General features: G+C 36.1%; 1 protein-coding gene across 3 annotated transcripts in view; it reads left to right on the plus strand.

Annotated features, from left to right (window-relative positions):
- Positions 1-22740, plus strand: part of TAOK3 (TAO kinase 3) — a 140841-nt gene that overhangs the window by 72211 nt on the left and 45890 nt on the right. For 2 of the 3 annotated variants that reach the window (XM_045842931.1, XM_045842948.1), the window contains exons 3-12: positions 2840-3048; positions 5194-5265; positions 5659-5760; positions 8558-8603; positions 9481-9577; positions 11975-12088; positions 13219-13310; positions 17300-17393; positions 18391-18472; positions 22247-22414. In XM_045842931.1, the coding sequence (XP_045698887.1) occupies positions 2929-3048; positions 5194-5265; positions 5659-5760; positions 8558-8603; positions 9481-9577; positions 11975-12088; positions 13219-13310; positions 17300-17393; positions 18391-18472; positions 22247-22414 (987 nt within the window). In that variant the 5' untranslated portion in view covers positions 2840-2928. The remainder of the gene's footprint in view (positions 1-2839; positions 3049-5193; positions 5266-5658; positions 5761-8557; positions 8604-9480; positions 9578-11974; positions 12089-13218; positions 13311-17299; positions 17394-18390; positions 18473-22246; positions 22415-22740) is intronic. The other variant, XM_045842938.1, reaches the window with a different exon arrangement.

A 22740-nucleotide genomic window follows, 5' to 3' on the forward strand; every position in this document is an offset into this window, starting at 1 on the left:
TGCCTGGTAAATACCAGGCATGCAATAAACATTTGTTGAATCAAGGAGAGAGTTGAGAGAATGGATGGATAGTTAGATCAATGACATAAATATGCTAATGTTTTAACTAGACTAACCATATGAAGTAATGTACATTGTCACCTATGGCTGCCATGTCACAATAGAAATGCACCTCTTAGCACAGTCAGTTTTACTTTTTAAAAAAAATTTAATTTTTAAATGTCTCCATTGAAAAGACTTTTTTCTTAATTTTCTGTTTATTTATTTTTAGGGAGGGAGGAAGAGAGGGAGAGAAACATTAATCTGTGGTTGTCTCTCGAGCACACCCCCCCATACTACATCTGGCCCAAAACCCAGGCATGTGCCCTGACAGGGAGTCAAACCTGCGACCCTTCTGTTCACAGGCCAGCGCTCAATCCACTGAGCCACACCAGCCAGGGCTAAAAAAATATTTTATTTATATATTTTTGAAGAGAGGGGAAAGGAAAGCAAAAGAGAGGGAGAGAAACATCTAGTATGAGAGAAACAAAGATTGGCTGCCTCTCGCATCACCCCAAGTAGGACCAAACCTGAAACCCAGGCACGACCCCTGACCTGGAATCAAACTGTGGAATTTCTGCTTTGCGGAAGGATGCCCAACCAACTAACTGAGCTATACTGGTCAGGGCTCAGTTCTACCTCAATTGGTGACCCTCTTTTTCTCTTCTTGAGTGAACCCCATTGGCTCATGTTTTGAAAAATACAGTTCTATTGACCAATAACCAAATTTCTAGCATAGTTATTTGGTGGATCAAGGAAGAAACACAGGCTATTTTGTGATAAGTTCAGATGTTGGAATGAATGATCCTCAGGAATTGAGGGGCAAGATTTATAATAAAAATATGGATGAAAGTTAATATTTCAATATTTTTTCAAAAAATAAAGAAAATGTCCCTGGCTGGTATAGCTCAGTGGATTGAGCGCGGGCTGGGAACCCGGTGTCCCAGGTTCGATTCCCGGCCAGGGTACATTCCTGGGTTGCAGGCCATAACCCCCAGCAACCTCACATTGATGTTTCTCTCTCTCTCTCTCTCTCTCTCTCTCTCTCCCCTCCCTCCCTCTCTCTCTCTCTCTCCTCCTCCCTCCCTTCCCTCTCTAAAAAAAATAAATAAATAAAATAATAATAATAAAAAAATAAATAAAATAAAATAAAGAAAATGTATCTATACCAAATAAGGGTAACTGTTACAATCAACATGTAAACAGTCAAAATGATGCCCTTTTAAATAGAAACTTTGAACTCAGAATATTTTGTAAAGCAGCAGAGTAACCTGCCCCTTTAAGTGAACACTTAAGTCTCTAAACCATAGCACTTCTTCCAGTGGTTCATAAAGAGTTCTTTAATTGCCTGTTCTACTATATGTATATATTGCATTTTAATTACAAGCATGGGCTTAGCCATTAGATCAGGGTTTGAGTCCCAGTTCTGACAAATACTTGCCTCCTGACCATGGAGAAGTAGTTTCACCTCTTAATCGTAGTTTGTTCCATAAAAATCAAAATAATAATGTCCTGTGTTATGGTTTGTTGTAGAAACTAAAGGAGATAATATATGTGTGTGGTATTTAGTGTTGCCTGACACACAGTAAGGCTTAACTAATGTTAGCTGTTATTATTTCAATATTAATTAGACCAAAATGCTTTTTAAACAGATTTATTGAGGTATAATTTTTATACCATACAATTTACCCATTTAAAGTGGGTTTTGGTATATTAACAGTTGTGCTACCATTACCACAATTTTAGAACATTTTCATCACCCTCTAATGCCCATACGCTAGCCATCTCCACAAACCATTCTTCTTCTCAGCCCTAGGTAACCAATAATCTACTTTATCTCTACAGATTTACTTATTCTGGATATATGTTATAAATGGAATTATACATTATATGATCTTTTGGGACTGGCTTCTTTCACTTAGCATGTTTACAGGACTCATCCATGTTGGAGCATGTATTAGTACTTCATTTGTTTTTATGGCTATATAATATCCCATTATATAGATAGAGCACATTTTGTTTATCCATTCACCAAACAGACGTTTGGGTTGTTCCCATTTTCTGGCTCTAATGAATAATGCTGCTATAAATATCCATGCACAAGTTTTTGTGTGGTCATATGTTTTCATTTCTCTTAGCTATATACCAAGAAGTAGGATATCTGGGTCAGATGGCAGCTTACGTTTGAATATTTGATGAACTGCCCATCTGTTTCCAAAAATGGCTGCACTATTTTACATTCCCACGAGCAGTGTTGGCGAGCTCCGATTTCTCCACATTCTTACTGATACTTATTATCGGACTTTTTAAAGATTTTATTTGTTTATTTTTAGAAAGAGGGGAAGAGAGAAGAATGAGAAGGGGAGAAACATCAATTAGTTGACTCTCGCACACGCCCCGAACAGGGACAGAACCCACAACCCACACGTGTGCCTTGACCAAAAATCGAACCTGCAAATTTTCACTTTGCAGAACGATGCTCAACCAACTGAATCACTATAGTCAGGTCTATTGTCTGACTTTTTGAAAATAGCCATACAGGCGAGTGTGAAATGGTATCTCATTGTTTTAATTTTACTTCTCTAATGACTAATGGTATAGAGTGTTTTTTCATGCCCTAGTGGACAATTGCATATTTTTGAAGAAATGTCTGTTCAAATCCTTTGCCAGTTTCTCTTTTGGGTTATTTGTTCTTTATTATGGAGTTTTAAGACCATTATAGTTTTTTTATATCAATTTGTATTGCCACCAAACAAAATGTGTTAGAAATAAGTTACTGTCAAACTTAATTTTTCTACAGGCACTAAAAATTTACCCCCCAAAAATTGTCAATGACAGATAAAGCTGACTGGGATATCAAAAGCAAAACATTTGCAATTACTGGTCATCATGCCGAAAGGGTTGCCAAAGGACCCAGAGATTGCTGACCTGTTCTACAAAGATGATCCTGAAGAACTTTTTATTGGTTTACACGAGATTGGACATGGAAGTTTTGGAGCAGTTTATTTTGTAAGTAATTGGAAAGAATCATTTAGATAGATCAGATTAAGAAAGTTTGATTTGTACACATTCTATTACTTGTAAAATACACTTGGCTTTGATGTTTATTCTACAAATTTAGTGTTATTTACAGTAGGGGCAAATAGTCATCGCTGAAAAGCCAGTCCCAGAATTCTAGGCATTATTCAAGTCAATGGTATCCCCAAGAACTGGCTCTGTTTTCAGGGTAGTATGTACAAGTCGTAAACTTGAAGTTGAGCCCCACGCATTTCCACTTGTATGCCAGGCTTTTCTGCCTTAGGGCCTTTAGATATGCTTCTACCTAGGGAACTCTGCGTATTACATCCCGATGCCTAACTCTTGTCCTACGTATTTCATCTTAAGTGTTATGTCCACAAGATAGTCTTTCCTGTTCAACCCTCCAGCATTAATTTAAGACTTTTTTATGATCTCCTAACACCCTGTGCTTGCACTTTGTTGCATTTGCCACCATTGTAATTAAATAACATGTGAGATTTTCGACTCATGTATATCCCCTCCGCCTTAAATAATAAGCTCCATGAAGACAGGAATGTCTGTCTTGTTCATTGCTGTATTCTCAGTAACTGGTATAATGTCTGACAATAGTAGGTACTCAGTAAATGACAGACAGGTACATGGATGGTGGATGGACAATGAATGGCTCTTCAGACAGATGGATTGACAAAGATTTTTAGTAACACTCATGTCAAGGCAATATTTTAGATCTAAGGCTTAGGCCGCTAAAGTCAGTTTGTATTCCAAGGATGTGACTACCTTCTAATGAGAATGAGAACTGACTGAAATGGTAACATAGCTCATTCACCTGAAATTCATTACATAATGTATATAGATAGCCTTTGAAGTTTGCTTTACCAAAGTCACAAATGTTTCCTTATGAGTACTAGCCTATTAAAGCGGATAATATTGAAGTACTGATTATTACCTGTTTCTCCCCCAATCCTGTTATCAAATTTTTTTTTCTTAAACAATATTTGACTTTTCCTTTTAAGTGGTCCTTTGCGTACAGCCATCCTGGTAGGGCTTATCTTAGTTGTTCTTCCAAATGAGATTTTATTAATCGTCCCTTTAGATCATCCTGTTGTTTCTAGCCAAGTCTGCAGCCTGGGTTTTCTCTGGTCTTTCTCCCTTCGTGCCTAAGATCAGCACTTACCACCCCTTCTCCTTCGCCTCCCCGAGCAACACTTGGCTTCCACTCAAGTACATTTAATCATTAACTGACCTTCCATTGCTCAAGAGGGTACTTAGAATAGTATTTAAGGCCCAGTCGAAGTTCTGTCTTTCTCATTCACAGAGATACTAAAAAAAAAAAAAAAAAGATTTTGGCTGGCCAGGTAGCATTGGTTAGAGCATTGTCCGGCCACACCAAGGTTGCCAGTTCAATCTTCCATCAGGGCACAGACAAGAATCAACTGATAATAGATAAATCAGTGGAACAACAATCAATGTTTCTCTGCACTGTGGCCAGGTAGAAACAAGGTGCCAGGCCAGATAAAATAAGGTGGAGGGCCTTGTGTTTGCCACCTGTGCTCTACAGATTATTACTAACATATATTCTGGAATAAAATTGTTAATAACTTTTTCTACACATATACCTACATTATTACTATTTTGGAAAAATGAAATCATGCCATGGAGCTTTTTTTAATCATGATATTTTTGACATCTTTTTATATTACTGTATATACAAATAGATGATCTCATTCTTTTAATGGTTATTTTATTATTATAACTGTACCATATTTATTTAACTGGTTCTCTATTAATGCTGGTTCTCTATTATGATAAGGAAGTTCCTTATCATAAAGCCAGCATGGGTGTTTTGGAAATATGACTTGTTTCTGGTTGATTGGATTTATTTTGTTAAAACTTTTTAAAATAATGTAAACTTTGCATATATATATAGAAAGGGTCAAAGAGAAGCTGTTCTTTAAAGTGGGATGGAAATGTCTACCTAGTCAAAGTTCTGTCTTTCTCATATCCTGTTAAAAGTTGGGATATCTGTAAATTGTGGTAATGAAGTGTGAGAATGTTATTTAAAGTCTCTAGTCAAATACTTAAGTTAAACTGTCTGACACATCATTCTTTTTATTTTATTTCACCAAATTAACACAGGCCACGAATGCTCACACCAATGAGGTGGTGGCAGTTAAGAAAATGTCTTATAGTGGGAAGCAGGCACATGAGGTAAGTTAAAGACAGTTGTATACCTAAGCTGTCATAAGCAAATTAACATGAAATTGACAGGAGAAATAAAGTTCTTTGGAACATTATTTTTCATAGTTCTTTTTTTTTTTGCCTCTTTGTGGAGCATACAATAAACATTCCTAATATTCTAACTTGATCAACTATTTTGTGGATTAGATGAGTTAGTATAATATATTTAAATAGGTACTTGGTGATAAATTTACATTACATGTATTCAAACTAAAGAAATGACACAAGATTAAATAACTTCTTCATTTATTAAACATTTACTTTATCCATTTAAAAAATAAAAAGAACATGACATATGTGCACTTGATAATAAAATACTATTTTCAGCTTTAGAATGATAACTTTTTTTTCTGACTTCAATAGAAATGGCAAGATATTCTTAAGGAAGTCAAATTTTTACAACAGTTGAAGCATCCTAACACCATTGAGTACAAAGGTTGTTACTTGAAAGAGCACACTGCTTGGGTAAGTCCAAGGACCTCTACCATCTATTTTTTTTCTATTAAATTTTTTCTAGTTTTCTCTGTTATCTCTTTGCTCTATAAAATTATCAGTCCCATTTTTGTCCCACTTCATATTTGTTAATGCCTTAGAGTATGCCATGCGCTGTACACTTATATTCCATAAGAATGATACCTAGCCTATGGGAACTTGCATTCTATAAACATTCATTGAAGAAATGGTGAAAAGTTAACATGATTTTATAATCACTTATTTATGAAAGTAAAGGGCAGGGCCTTCTATTCTCATCCTAGAATTTTGTCTTTGATGATTTCCATTGCCATTCCAATCCCTGCACGGTTCAGAGTTGTGCTTGGCATTGCAATGCCTAAATTGTGCCAAATAGGGCCTAGAAATGATTAAAATGAAAGTCTTTTGTTCCACTCTATCTTCTTAATATATTTTTACATGATCGTGTTTCTGTTGGGCACGGTTTAGTACATGAAACTTTGTGTTTTGTACTTATTCAGATTGTACATTCCAAATTAAACTCCAATTTAACTATCATTTGTTGAGTCCTTACCATGGACTATGTCCTTTTCTTGTACATGAGCTCCACTTAGGGAATTGAATACTTCTTCCCAGATAGACTATCAAACATCATACTTAAACATTTCTGTTCAGGTAACTCTTAAGATATCTAGAGCTATTGTTTGTGTTCTGAGAATAAATTAATCGGAGGAGTATCTTATTACCCAAAATCAGTTCTCTGGAAATCTCAACTATCTTGAAGGAGTCAAGAAAGGGATTTTGAGCCGGCAGAATGAGTGTTACAAAATCAAGTGTTCAATCTTCTGTGTTCCAGTCTTCAGAAAAATCCTTGCACCTCTTACTTGAAGCCTATTTATTCTTAGATTACGTAGAGCTCTAATAAGCTGGGTCACCTGGTGTCTGTCTACAGCAGATTTGATAGCTTTAGGACCTCAGCTGCTGGAGACACACACAAACAGCTCAAGGCTAATTTGACCACAGGAAGAAGCTGGGAAAGCTAGAATGCAGACCGACTCATGGAAAAGCAGCAACTGGAGATCTTTAGTGTCAGGAGCAAACAGCCAGCCATGGCTCTGGTGCACTTATGTTATGGAATAACAAGGAAAAGAATGTTTGTAATAAAGTATGGAGTTGTTTAAATGCTTACACGTTGTATTAAATTGGTTTTCTCATGTTTAAAAAAAGAAAAAAATTAGAAAAGTATATGATATAATTGAGAAATGTTTCCATCAAAATTCATTAAAGAAAAAAAGTGTTTTTCAATTGTACCTTGATAAAGCTAAAAAAAAACAGTGCACATAAAAGGCTGCTATTCATTATAAGAATCACTTGTGTGGAATCTTTCATTTCATAATAAGAAATAAAATTAACGTTTATAAATTTGCTTACTTTTAGTGTTAAGCAGAAAACTATAATAAAGTTTCTCAACTTTAAACTTTGAAGCTTCTCATACTGTTCTAAATGTTTCCAGTAATACAACAATTTTTAAATATTTATATATTTAATATTGTATATAATTTAATAATTTAGATATATCAGTATATAACTTGGTCATTATATAATATATTATATATGACATACATTCCTGTATATATTATATACCCTGCATTGCATTATTTCTGGAATAATTTAGAAAAATATAAAATACATTCAACGTACATGTATGTTACATATTATACATAATTATATATTGTATAATAGAAATGTGATGTATAATATTGATTATATATTAATATTTCTATATCTCATATCTACTGAGTTTTTTGATAACACAACTTACATAACATATAGATATATGTTTTCATACTAATTTTTTAATGGAAGAAATCAGTATATTCATATTGGTTATATCTAGGTGATTATAGGAAATTTCTATTTTATAATGAGCATCTGGTTTTTTTAGAACAACCAAATAATCTGTAGGAGTGCGTGTGCTTGTGTATGCATGTGGACACCGGTCACTGAGCACTCACACTTCTGACAATGGCTCAAATTAGTAGTCTGCAACACCTAAACAAATCAAAGACAAAAGTAAAGAAAGAGTTTTCTCATTTCCTCTTTTAAAAAAGCTTTCAAGATTGCAAGCCCAATAAATATCAATAATATTTTAATAATATTATTTTCAAATTATTTTAAGGTATAAATTTTAATAGCTCATACCTCAGGAATTCAACCTAATGTAATGATGCTAGAGGCTACATCCTCTGATTGAGTTCTAACCTATACGTATTTTTTTAACGAAGGCATAAGTAAATGATCTTGTTGCCATGATCTTGATGCAAAACTAAACAATATTTTCTTGTTTAGCACTCTTTCAATGAGAAAATAAGGAATTTTCTACTTATTATTTGTTTATTTTATTTGTATTTCCCAGTATAGATTTTACTGGCTTATGTATTTGGTTGCCACATTCCAAGTTATAAAATTTAATTTGTATTGGATACTAAGCCACCTTAAATCCCTTTTTGAAACAAGATGATGTAGAATTTAGTAGTAAATAAATAAGATGGAGATCTCAGCTTGACCATTTCCAGTATTTCCATACCCAGTCCCCTTAGATCTTAGATTAAAATAATCTTAGATTAATTTCAGTTCCAAGTAGGAGCTAACAAAAACAAATGATAAAAGCCAATCAGTGCCAGTTGACCAAAATTTAATCCAGAGGAGGTAGGTCACAATATTTATTTTTCTAGTATTCTTAAGTCCTGGGTTGGTCATGTGGTTTCTCATCAACCTTCATTGTTCTGCAAACGATTTTAATCTCTTACAGTTGGTGATGGAGTATTGCTTAGGCTCAGCCTCTGACTTGTTAGAAGGTAAGAGTCAAAACACTGCCCCTTCCTTTCTGTGGTACCTTGGCCAGAATGTTATCTACTCTTAAATTAAAGTGCAATTTGGACAAACTAAATGGATGATGACTTAGACTTAAGGGTTGTGTGGATAAGCTACGCAAACTTTATAGTGTCACTGAAAGTATCTGAGCGATGATTAGCAGCCTTTCTTCTGTTTTGTTTAGTTCATGGCCCATCCTGGGTAAGTACTACTAAAATGTTCGGCTAATGGGATGTAGTATGTGCAGCCCAAAACATCAATTTATCTTTATGTATGAAAGAGAGGTAGATGGTATTAAATTAAATGTTGATATTTAATCCTTTCAAATATTTTCACTGACCCAGTTCTCCACGGATGCTGCTATAACCAGAGACGGTGTTAAAAATTTGCATTAAAAACTTTTCTTATATTATCCTTGATCTTTGTATAGAAATTGCTTATTAGCTGGTTTCACAAATAATGAATACCGGTAGTTAGAGGAGTAATATAATAATATTCTCCCTGGCAGAGGAGAATAATGCCACCTAAAATACCCCAGGGTTTAAAACATCCATAAGAGACTGGTAAATTTGGGCCTGGCCAATTGACTTCCAAGTGACAAGTAAATTAACAATTCATTACCATGAATATCAGGCTTTGTTTTATTTTGTTCAGAGGGGTTAGTTTGTTTTTATTCTTGGGTTTTCTGATATCTGGTTATTTATTGCTATTCTATAGAAAAGATGTATCCTATGTATTTAGATGAACATGTTCCCAATTTGTCATTTGAGAAAGTCTATAATTCAATCTAGTATAGCTGTATAAGATAAAAAGAGACATGAAACTGATCATCTACTCCTGAAATTTTTTTTCCTTCCTCAGTTCATAAGAAACCACTTCAGGAAGTAGAGATCGCCGCCATTACTCACGGTGCCTTGCATGGGCTAGCCTACCTACATTCTCATGCATTGATTCATAGGTAAGACTAGAGACCGGTTACATTCTCATTTCAGCTATAGGACCATCTATTCAATGAAGCTTGAAAATTAGTGCATGCTCCAGTTTTTGGGATGCCTACGGATTTATGGGAAGCAAATATAGACTGTTGCTACTTCTGGATGTAAGGAATAAAATTGCCAGAATTTATTTCCTATCTCTTGGTTGCAACCATAAATCCATAAAGACTTAAATCATCTCTATCCTATAGGTAACTGTTCTGCAGGGAGGGTGTTGCAGGGAAATTGGAAGAACAGCTCAGTAGCCTTTTTTGATACTGCATCCAGAAGAAAAGGAAAGAAAATTAGCCTACCTTGCATATATTTATTTCCTAGCTCCACTTCTCCCCTTCCTATTACAAATAACAAATCTATCTTACATAAATAAACTGGTATGCTGTTTTATCACTTTGAAATGTCTTCTGTTTCTGTAATTTGTATAGATATTTAGGATAATATTATTTTATTATCTTTATTTTGGCAGATGAAGGAACCAGGACTCAGAAAGATTTAAATAACTTGTCCATAGTTTGATAGCATTTATGTAATAAAGATTAAAACTCACGTTTCCTGACTCCTAATCCATGGCTTTCCCCTGCCTTATATTTTTTTCTGCTACGACCCCACTCTACTTCCCACCTCTAACTTCTAAACAAAGATGTTGTTCCTAATCTTTCCCTTGCTCTGCAAAGAACTTCTAGCTATTTCAACACATGGTGCAAAAGTAGTGGAATGAGGTAGGTTTAAAGGATCTGAGGTGACTCAAAAACAAACACTTTGGCATTTGCTAGGAAGATATGAAACTATTAGGTCATAGGTTCCCCTTTTACTTCTGTTTTAATCACATAAGAGTAGCTATCACAAGTTACTGGCATGAAAAAAGCAGAACTTCCTCGAGATAGGCAAACCAAAATTCCTGCTGTGAACTTGGCTTATTTATAAGGACTAAGAATAAACCTAACCATGTATAATAAATATTGATGAAAGAAATTGAGCCATAATTTCTATGGACTTGACACCTTTTAAAAAATGTGTCTCTTTAGTATCAAGATGTCATTACTGAATACCAACTTTATAATTTTTGCCTGTTCCTATTAAAGCCACAGTTCAATTTTTGTGCCTTTGTTATCTTAATCTGCACATTAATGTGTTACTCTATATTATATATACTTTAACTTTTTTAATATGTAAAAGAAGTCAAAAAGCCAAAAAACTTTTAAAGAATGTTCTTTATTTAATAATAAATGCTATCTATGTCTCAGATTTTATTATTTTGATTTGAGAGGATAGTTAGTCAATGTTGTAATTGAAGATAATAGAAAAAAGATTTTTTCTTATTGTAAGAAAATAAATAATGCTTTTTTTTAGTTCTCTCTGCCAATTCCTAATGTCATCATGAGGAAAGAAACTGAATTTTCAAGGGAAGATTTTTGGAAACGTTTTGGAAGTATTTGAATCTTATCATTTTCAATTTGACATAAATTTGCCTCATTCTCCCTGCTTTATCTTTTCACTGCCCATCAACTTGCAATTCTTGGTTCCTAGTACTCATTGTACATCATCCCTTTTTTTAAAGAAAATAAGGAATACATTCACATCTTCTCATTTTAAATTATCATACTGAAGAATGAATTTTTAAAATCATATTTTTAAATCTTTTTGCTGCATAAAATATCTAATAGCTTTAGTAATAACCATTTGTGATTCTTTGCACTAATAGATTAAGTACAATTTCCTAACCCCTAATCCTTGTTTGTTTTGATCTTTCAGGCTCTTCTTTTTACTGTACAGTGTTATTTTTAAAATAACACCTTCTATATAACATGTACCCTCAAATGCCTTAGAGTTGCAGTTACAATTTAAGGCAGAGAGAAAGGGTCACAGGCAAGAAAGAAAAGGTATGTGTGTAGAGGAGGTTTATTGGTAGGTAGTCCATATAGAGTCATTGAAGGTTTGTTAGGCTCCAAAAAAAATATCATGTAATTTGGAAAAGAAAAAAAAAAAAGGCAGTTACAAACAGCACCGATTTTCCCAGTACAAGCAATACTGTTGATGACTGGATTTAGTGCCTTAGAATATGATTTTGTAAGTTTAGCAACTGAATAAGTTTCCTTGTCCGCCATGTCTGCCTTTTTCTCAGTGCCTTCCCTCTCTCTAAAGAAATCTCTACCTTTTAGTGTAATTACTATGACCTACCTATAAGTACACCCAGGAATCTGGGCCCCCTTACAACATGCAGTAATTACTAAATGCCCTTCTGGCTATCTGAGCAAGGTTTTTTAAAATAAACTTTTTGTCTTATTAATTGCATGCTCTGACCTTATTCCATAATCAAAATTGAAAAGTAATTTCCTCACCCTCCTATTTTTTTTTTCCTACAGGGATATTAAAGCAGGAAATATTCTCCTAACAGAGCCAGGTCAGGTGAAACTAGCTGATTTTGGATCTGCCTCCATGGCTTCTCCTGCCAACTCCTTTGTGGGCACACCTTACTGGTATGTACAATTAGAAAACATGACATGGTTTTAAAAATATGCATATGCGAACAAGGTTTTGTTTTGTTTTGTTTTGTTTTGACAGCGTCTCACCGTGTCTCTTAAAATGCGATTTTATTAGAGAAGGATAGAAAACTCACTAGCAAAAAGAAACACCCTTAGTATAAAATTTCCAGTGACTTTAAATTGTTCAAATAAGGTTGATGTCACTGTGTGTAAACTGAGCAGGATTATCAACACACTGTCCAAGCTCAGGTTTTAGATTCCACTTATAAAGTTTCTTTTCAACTTTTCTCTTGAGGCAGAGTCTCTAGGCAAGGACGGAGCTTCTTTAACCTCCTCTAGCCAATGAGTGTAAACACTGTCGTCCAATGAAAGAAGCCCAGGTCCTTGTCTTTGTGGTGTTCTCTGGTACTTTGCCTGGCTTACCGTTCTCAGTTTTACCCCATTCCATTCAGGATTCCTTTCCTTCCCTTCATAGATACATTGGAATTTTATTATACCTTGGAGAATGACATATCCCTGGAAATTTACTTACCTACTAGAAATATCAGCTATTTGAAATGTTTTCATCATTATGAAATAGCATTTACTAAGCAACTAATAGAGAACAAAGAATATTACGCTGATAGGACCCCTGCCCTCCTAATGCAATCCATTATGAACTAACAAAGGAACATCCACAGCATGTCTGTCTGTCTGTCGGTTTGCTTGTTTTTAAGTCATAATATCTTTAAATGTTTTTCATGTTTCTCAAAGTAATTCACTTGTTTAAGTGTTTCATACGTATTAATCCTTTATAAATCCTTCTGAGGTAGCTACTAGGATTCTCTCCGTTTTTATAGATGAAGAAACTGATAAACAGAAAGGTTAAGTTACTTACAGAAAATCAAATAGGGAAATAGTGGAACCAGGGTTTATTGAAAATAATGTACTGTTTCATCTAAATCAGTAAATATGTTATTTACATTTTGAATAGTGTTTTTTCCCAAATGATTTGTGTAAGGAAGTAATCTCTTTATCAGATAAAATTATATGGTGCCCTCAAAAACAGTTATTACATTGAGTCACTTTATTAGGCGGATTACTTTTTAGTTTACAACCTGGCTTTTGCATGTTATGTTTGGCAGGATGGCTCCAGAGGTGATCTTAGCTATGGACGAAGGCCAGTATGATGGGAAAGTTGATATTTGGTCACTTGGGATCACCTGTATTGAAATGGGTGAGTAAAGAGTTTTATTGTATTTTTGAGACTCACTTCCTATTATGATTGTTAATTCATTCATCCAGCCGTAATGAGCTATTTTTCTAGTAGTAATCTTTTCTATCATAAAAAACCACATACATCAGCTGCCATATCTGCTCAAACTTTGACCTAAATTAATAACTTGAAAATATAGGTTTTGCAGGCCACACATTTTTCTATCATAGATACTCAACTCTGCTGCAAAGCATGAAAGCAGCCATAGGCAACATGGGTGTGGCTGTGTTCCAATAGAATTTTAAGAAAATGGGCTGCTATGTGAGTTTGGCCTATCGTTTGCCAACCCTTGCTCTATAGTACTCTGGATTAGCAATGAGTCCTGTCACCATGACTCAGAGGATTTATGTACTGCATCTGGCAAGGGACTTGAACCTACATGAGACCATCTGAAATTAATATTTAGCGAGAGCTTCCCAGAAACTAGTATTTAGCAAAAGCTTCCCAGACCATAGAGCTGTGCTGTGTTGGTAATACCTCTAGTCGCATGCTTCTCTCTATTAGACTTATTCTACCATCGTGTGGTCAGCTATCTTCTGTCTTATTTAGGACACAGTACCTGTTCCTTACAGGTGCTCCTCATTCCTGCCTCGGATCTCAGCCACACCACACGGGGTTTTGCAGTTCTTCCTGTCAGTTCACTTCCTCTTGCTAAATGTCTGTTTTCTCCTTTCTTTGGTCCCCTTTTCCTGCAGTTTCTGTACAATGTAATGTTCTTCTGAACAGCTTGAATTTTATATTTTTGCCGGTAAATGAGAGGGCTCCTCTCCTTCTGATAGTGAAGGAAGTCATCCCATAGTATCTGACGTAAGCCCCCAAAATCAGTCTCTTCTCAGTCACTTTGTGACATTACGCCACACAAAGATCCTTTGTTAATGAAGTTTCTTCTTTCCTTAGTTTGCCTTATCTTCATTTACTCACTTTATAGTTATTTTTAGCCACTGAAAATAACTACCAGGCCCTGTGTGCAGCTCTGGAAATGCAGAGATGAACATAAAAGACATTGTCCCTGCCCTCCTGAAATTAAGCAAAGATGACACATGTTATATAAAGAATTACACAAATAATTGACTATGGTCGTGATAGTGGTAGAAAGGAAAATGTAATTTGGAATGACAAAAATCTAATGGGAGACCTAGTCTAAGAGGTCAGGAAAGCCTTTCCTGAGGAAGTTAGTTATTTTAAGCATGTAATGAGCCTGGAGTAAATATTTATTGAATTAATGCAGAAATGAAATTGTATTTAAGATAAAGCCTGAAGGTTTGGCAAGAATTAACCAGATAAAGTTTAGGGGATGAAAGTGAAAGAGGGGTCCAGACAGAGAAAGCAGCTTGTGTGAGAGGCTGTGAGCTTGGTCCCTTCAGTGGGGCAAAAGATGGCGGTGGGGGAGGGGGCGGAGATCGCTCCCCAGACTGAAGAGCGAGAGCTTGCCAGGGTCAGGTTAGCAAAGGCCAATAGGCTCTGTTTAAGGATCTGACCTTTGTCCTAAGAACGATGGGAGGCCATTGATGGATACATGATCTGTTCCTCGTTCCACATGGCTTTAAATACTTGAAGTTTTCAGAAGGCCAAGCTCTAGAAACTTTATAGAGTCTACCTCCTGAAAAATAAAACAAACCTAATCCAGTAATTTCTTCTATGCATTAGAAACAGATATAAATTCATGTGTCCTCACTGCAACTTTCCAGCTTCCACTTGTTAACAGTTCATGTGCCTGTAATACTGGTAGCTATTTAGTGAGTATAAACTGTCCTGTTGAGAAGTTAATAAATATTTGTAGAATCACAGATACCTTCAAAGGTATCAGGGATCATTCAGTCGAGACTGCAGGAGGCCCCTCCAACGCATCACAGATGAATAAGTGAAGTTGCCTTCTGCTTGAGCACTGCCAATAACTTCAAGTTTACTACTCCCAACAGTTTTCATGTCAAGTTAGGAGAAGGGTGTTTTGTTTTGTACCACTCCAGCTTTTCACTGGTTCTTCCTTCCATGCATAAGAATGTCTTCTTTGTTCCGCTCTTAGTTCTTGTTCTGTTTCTTAGAATTGCATAGAATAAGCGCAATTTACCATTTTAAAAGTGCTTAATAAAAGAATCTTTACTTAAAAACCAAGATGCTCTGATGAAACCGGAGATCAGATTATGAATTACAAACTGGGACTGTATAAAGAATCCATTAGGATAAGCATGGCAGAATGAGATAGTGATTTATCTCCTATGACATACTAACTAATAAATAGCATAAAATTAACTGTACTCAGAGCTAGAACCTTGTTTCTTTCCTTTGGTCAACAAATGGAGCACCCAATATGTGAACAGAATCTTAATACATATTCTCGGGGCATAAACAATAAGAATATTTGAGTTATAAGCTCTCGCTCTTAGAACTTATGATTGTCTTTAAAAGAAAAGATTAATGTGTTTCTGTAAATGCAGCAGTGAACACATGTCAAATGAGCTGTAAACTAAAAGAGAGCTATCGGAACTCCAAAGAAGAGACCGTGGTGGGCTGGGGTAGACTGAATCTTCCATTCATAGTTGCTTCACTGGATTTCTCTTTAGAATGGGATGGACCAAGCCTTGTTTATTACTTCTCCTCTTCCTCCTTCCCATTTCCTCCACCCCCACCCATACCGTTCTCTAGCCTGGATAATCCTTCAGTGTTTCTTGAACTGGACTATGTCCCATACTGTGTTAGTGATGTCTAAGATGTTCCATTTTATAATTTTTTTTACTTTACTTTTCTGTGCTTTCTGAATTTTTTCAACGAATACACATTTTCAAATTAAAACACATACACATGAAGATGTTAACATAAGAACATCCAAACCTATAGAAAAATTTTATGAGTTTATTAGAACCAAACTGAGGACATGCCCAGAAGCAAAATCTCAATGGATCAAGAAAATGCTCCAGAGAATGGCAGTTTGGCAGTTCTTATTATACATTTAGAATCAAAGGGGAAAACATAAAGAAGGTTACATGAAATCCCTTGGGTGGTAGATTAAGGAGGCAAGAGAAAGCAAAGCAGGGAAATCTCTAGGATTGGATAAAAAGCAAAATGGAGACACGCATACTTCTTTTACATTGGTGGTTATAGGATGGTTAATATTTAACATTTACAGTAAATAAAGGTGGTGTAGGGGCAGTAGTATAACACTGAAGAGTTTTGGTGCACCTACTCCTGTGACAGTGATAGCAACCTAGTTTCACAAGAACAATTGACAGGGCTCACTTTAAAAAAAAAAAAGATTTTATTGATTTATTTTTGGAAAGGGGGGAGGGAGTAAGGAAGATAGGTAGAGAAGCAGCAAGAGACACGTATCAGTTACCTCTCGCATGCTCACAAATGGAGACCTGTCCTGCAAACCAGGCATGTGACCTTCCAGTTTGCAGGCTGGTGCTCAGTCCACTGAGCCACACCAGCCAGGGCAATGGGGCTCACTTAAGGCAAGTAGCCTTTTACTAAGGCAGCTGTAAGCCTGAGACCTGACTACCTACCGTGCCCCGCCCAGGTAGTAATGTGCGCTCAGATCATCATTGTGTGTGCTAACTTGTGTGTGTGGTCAGTGAGCTTGTCAGGCCTGCCACATAGCCCCCTGAACTTGTCAGGTTTTCCACACAGCCCTTTTCCGTTCATGATGTTCATACCTAGTAAGAGAAGATAGGCAAAGACTAGCCTTTTGAAGATATGTGAAAAACATTACATTTTTCTTTCAATTTCTTGAAATCGGTCTATTAGGAGCTTTGCCAATGTACATTAAGATGACCAGCAGCTTCTTTTGAATGGCTATTCTGGGCTGTCCTAAGAAATTAAAATAAGTGGATTATGTGGCCTGATGACAGTAACAAGCTATTGGTTTAGCAGCAATGCTTTGCCCATAGTTCCTTATTTTTCTGTCTGCCTGATTTCTTTCAATAACTGCTTTATTGTGTTTCTTTTCTTTTCAGCTGAACGGAAGCCCCCTCTTTTTAACATGAATGCAATGAGTGCCTTATATCACATTGCCCAGAATGACTCCCCAACATTACAGTCTAATGAATGGTAAGACTCCGTTATAATTTTAAATCTCTAATATAATCACCATATGTATTTGGAACTTCCATTAAATTTTATTTTAAATATCTGACCTGGAAAGCATTCCATTTCTTCACCATACATTATAAAGAGTGACGGTGGCATTAACTGTCCACACACACACATTTTGTTTCGGCCCTTGCTATGGCCTGTATTGTGTTCTTAACATGTGTAGTAACCGAAATTCTACAGGAAACATGCCCCGCCCCCTTCCTAACAGCTCTTATTCTCAAGTCATGCCAGTCCTATATTGATCATCTCAGCTCTTAACATTTCTAAAAAGAGATAAAGTACCCTCTCTGATGTCATCATTTTTCCAGGTGTCATTTTTTATTATATGTATATTTGAATATATTGAGACAGAACTTACACTATGTATTTAAAAAATGTAACGTTCCTTGCTGAACATTGTGACATTCTAATAAACATTTGGGCCACAAAAAGTTTTAGAAAAAGGAGAATTTTAAAGAAGAATGGACAAAGTGGAATTTTCAAGGCTGGAATTATTTTCATTCAGGAAACATATTCCTAGATTCTCTGACTTTGATGCTTCAAATTTGAGTACCTGGTTACAGGTTGTGGGTGATGGAGGAGTTACCAACTGGTCATGAAGAATATAGGCCTAAGACCTATGAAAGTCATCGTCTTTAGAGAGAAAAATGTATATAAAACTATTACATGTAAATGTATTATTTTTACTTTGTGATACATTTTATAATTTGACCTTGCTTATATATTGATATGTTTATGTGTTGACTAACTTGAACCATTCACACTCATTAGCCAAAAGAATTAATTCTATATGCCCTAAACTTGAAAATGGCTCACATTTCTCCTTGTATTCCAAAAATATTTTCTTAAAAATCTAAAATGTAAAATTTTCCCTGAAATGAAAATTATTTTAAGTAATCCATGTGTTCTACAGACCCTGATTTATTTTCTTTTGATGTGTTTGCACACATAGGACAGACTCTTTTAGGAGATTTGTTGATTACTGCTTACAGAAAATACCCCAGGAAAGGCCAACATCAGCAGAACTGTTACAGGTAATTTTCCTTTCTTCTCCCATTGTTTGTTTGTTTGTTTGTTTGTTTGTTTGTTTTATTGGGGCGACATGGTCAATAAAATAATTTTTCAAATTTATATTTAAGGAGGGGGATTTAAAGTCATGTTGTAGTGAAATATAGTAAATCATTCCTGCAATAGCTCATCCTGACAAACTGTATTAGCACGTGATGCCTTGTCATTCATCCAGAGACAGTAGGTAGGCGTAGAAATAGCAAGGCTGTATCAATGTATGTGCTGTACATACATTCCCTGTGAATAGTTTTTCGCCATCTTTTCCTTTTGCTTATACCCACCCTGTTTTTGATTTACGACAAAAAATATTTCTCCTTGCTCTGGTCATTATTGTGATATTCCTATGACTAAGATCTGTATGAACTTTCAGGGCAGAGTCTGCCAAAAATAATAATTCCGAGATTTTCACTTCGGTTGTTGTCAAATCATCAGGCACATTGGTGACAAGAGTATCATGTTAACTGCATTCACTTGATTTCAACATCGTATTTTTGAGCGTCTCTTTTCATGTTACATTTTATTGTACACTTATACATAAATGGTATGTTCCATCTATATCAGTGAAATATGTGAGAATCTTTTAAAATGTAAATATTTTCTTTGGCACAAAGTAGTCTAGATTTCTTTAACTTTTTTCTGTATGCATATCTCTTAACTCTCGTTTGTTTGGTTTAAGAAAGACTGAAGAACTGTATTGCCTAAACTGGTGATGCTTAAAAATGTCAACTAACTTTGTAGTTGAAGAGTACTTTGGCTAGGTCAAAAATTCTTGGTTTCCATTTCCTTTTTCTTAGAACTCTGTAAACAGTTTTCTATCATTTTCTGGCTTTTAATGTTCTTGAAGAGGCAGGTCTAAAGTGGACTAATTTTTCTACCCCAAAAGTAAGTTTTTTCTTCTCGTGAGCCTCAGGCCACAGGAATATGGCGAGAGAAGCAACAAGGCAGAGCACTCTGCCTAATTCTCATTTGATGTGGAGCCATCACATGTTCTTGATATGAACTATGTGTATCCATGTGAACTATGGGCCCTAGCAACAGCTCCCCATTTCTAGAGGGGAAAAATGACAGCCAGAGCAAAACACTAATACAAGATCAAGTATCTTTATCACTTTGTAGTAAGCAAAGTGTTTTTTTTTTTATTTTTTACCCAAGGACATGTTTTATTGATGTTAGAGAGAGGAAGGGAGAAAGAGATAGAAACATCAGTGAGAGAGAAACATCGATCAGCTGCCTCCCATATGCGATGTTTCATCCAACCAGGGATGAAACCCACAACCTAGGTCTGTGCCCCACCTGGGGATCATACCCACAAGCTTCTGGTGCACGGGAGGGTGCTGCAACCAACTGAGCCACCCAGCCAGGGCAGCAGAGATTTTTTAAAGGGCATGAAAAGCATGATCATAAAGGGAAAAAATAGTAAATTCGAGCTGTATTAAAATTAAGAGGGGGACCTCAAAGAAGAAGATACTACAAGGATTCAAAGATGAATTGCAGGGCAATAGACAACAGAAGGATGTAAAAAGCAAGTGGGCAGAGGTAAAGAAAGAAATGGAAGAGAAAAATTAAGACAACAGATAAAAATCATAAGCAACAGGCTAATACAATAAACCAGTCCATTTAGGATGTTTCCCATGGTAGGCAGTCTTAGGGAAGTGAAATACCATTAAAGGCAAATGAAAAAAAATTCTAAAGATGATTATGGAGAAGATGGCACATGTAGGAGACAAAGGAGAACTCACATAGGCCAGCCTATTATCCCCGAAGAACAAAGCGAAGCACGTGGAGCAGAAGATATTTAAAGACATACCTGAAGAAAACTTTTTTGTCAGTTAATGTTCGGATCTTTATTTTAGTTGATTGGACATAGTCTTTATTTGATTTGGTGATCCAACACAAATGAGCCCTCCATTTATTCAACAAATACCTACTGATTATCTGCTGTGGGCGAAAGCCCTGTTTTAAACATTGAAAATAACATAAAAGTACGTAAGGAAAAGATAGCCCCTGCACTCGTGCAACCTAAATTCTAATGAAGGAGAGTAAAAGCAAACCAATAGGTGATGGTATAATGTCAGGGGTGGTAAATTATTTACAGGAAAAATGAGTAGACACAGGCACGCAGAGTGACAGGATTGCTGGATGCGGAGTGTGAGATGTGGAACAGGAACAAACACGCACGACGACAATGTAGGGTTGGGGGGAGGACTGAGGCCGATTCTAACAAGAATGTCGTATACTCTGCATTGCTTTTGCTGTTATATAGTTTCAGATTTGAACCTGAGTTATAGCTTCAAGTTTACTAGAAACCGATCTGCTCTCGTATACTTGGAAGCACTGGAGTAGCAAAATAATTTCCTTTCTCCCTTTCGTTCTCATCTTGAAATATGCAAGCTTACACTTACTTCCGGGAACAGTATTTCATCTTCAGAAAGGAGTCTTTGCAGAAGAAGAGATATTTTATAAAAGCGGGAGCGAAAGCCACAGTTTCCCTGACAGCAAAGTCAGGGTAAAGAACCACAAGACATGTAGATTTTTTTTTTCCTCTCACAATGGTCCTGTTCCTCTTTTGGATCTTTTTAAATTTACAAAAAAGTAAAATTCATTTCATCATCTAATGTCCACCACATTTATCTCGTTTTCCCAGTATCTTTAAATTTTGAATAATAATCTACAAATCAGTGAATTTCTCACATAACTGAACCTTTTCCTTTAAGAAACAAAGCATCTTCCTCCCACTTTTGGACATTTTCTTTGTCAAAATACATGCCTTCTAAGGAAGTGTAATAATGAACACCACTTCTCGATGGCTCAAAAACAGTAGTGTTTTTCCAACTCTTGGTGTATAAAACGACTATATAGGGGCATTGCCCCTCTTGGCAAATGGCCCACAAACCTTTGTTTATTTTCATTCAGTTGATGGTTTGTGTGTTAGCCATGGAATTTCTTTCCTTCTGTACTGTCAGGCTGTCAGAGAACTTTCAAAGGGCACTTCTTTTACACCCCATAACCCCATCTCTATCCGTTCTCAATCCTTTCCTTCCTCTTTCATGCCCTCTTTCTAACCTGCTCTGGGCTGAGAAACAAGGAAACCAGAACATGTGTTAAAGATCATTGACAACATTGAAAGCGAGGGCCGCTTAACCAAGAGAAGTTTGTGAACTTTGGGGCAGAGATTGTCCCTCCTCAGAGGCCCTTTTCCCTTTCTTCTGGTTGTGTGACTTTTTACAGGGAAGATGAAGTTGCCAGAATTCTGACCTCCGAATTTAACAGCTCTCACATTTTTAGTCATACGCTGTATATGACCACAGGCATAGAAAACAAAATATACACAACCATAGTGTAAGTTGAGGAGGAGAATTAAGGCAGATTATGACAGGAGTCTTCTGTACTCTGCATTGCTTCTGCTTTACTATATAGTTTCGATTTGAAAGTTGTAAACCACTCAGCTTCTAATTATAGTCTCATCGTCATTACTTGAAAGATAAGGTAAACCTCTCGAGTTCTCATGTAAACTCTAGGACAAGGTCCACAAAATGGGGCTTGAAGTAGAAAAGCATTTTAGTTATTTCATTATGAGATTTATACAATATGAGAAGCTACATGATATGAAAATCATTATCTTGATAATTCTGAAAAATCCATACAACTGTTTTATGTCTCTTTACTACTGTATCTGTATCTTGCACCTAAGAGTATGTTTGTCACGATCGGTTTTTGTTATTTTCTCCCCCTTCTGTTAGCATGACTTTGTCCGACGAGACCAGCCACTGCGTGTCCTAATTGACCTCATACAGAGGACAAAAGACGCTGTTCGTGAACTAGATAACCTACAATACCGAAAAATGAAAAAAATCCTTTTCCAAGAGACACGGAACGGACCCTTGAATGAGTCCCAGGAGGATGAAGAAGTAGGTTCAGTTTACTTTAGCAGGCACTTACCGAGTGCCTCCTGTGTGAAGCTCTGGACCAGGCACTGTAAAAAACACTTCGGGGGATAGAAGTGTAATGGATGCTCCCTGCCTTAAGAAACACACAGAATTGCAAAAGAAACATTCGTGAAATAACTCATATAAAACAAAATATGATACATGCTATGGAGGTGTATTACCATGCAGGGGTGCCCAGTGGGGATTAGTGGAAGTTAGAAGGAGGACATGATGTGAGTGGTTTTTGACAGAAGGGCAGAGGGCATGGTAGACTCAGGAAAATGCTATGCTTTAGAAAGATTATCCTA

Source organism: Phyllostomus hastatus, unplaced genomic scaffold (assembly GCF_019186645.2).
Source record: "Phyllostomus hastatus isolate PE091 unplaced genomic scaffold, TTU_PhHast_1.1 phas_contig_1162, whole genome shotgun sequence".
NCBI lineage: Eukaryota > Metazoa > Chordata > Mammalia > Chiroptera > Phyllostomidae > Phyllostomus > Phyllostomus hastatus.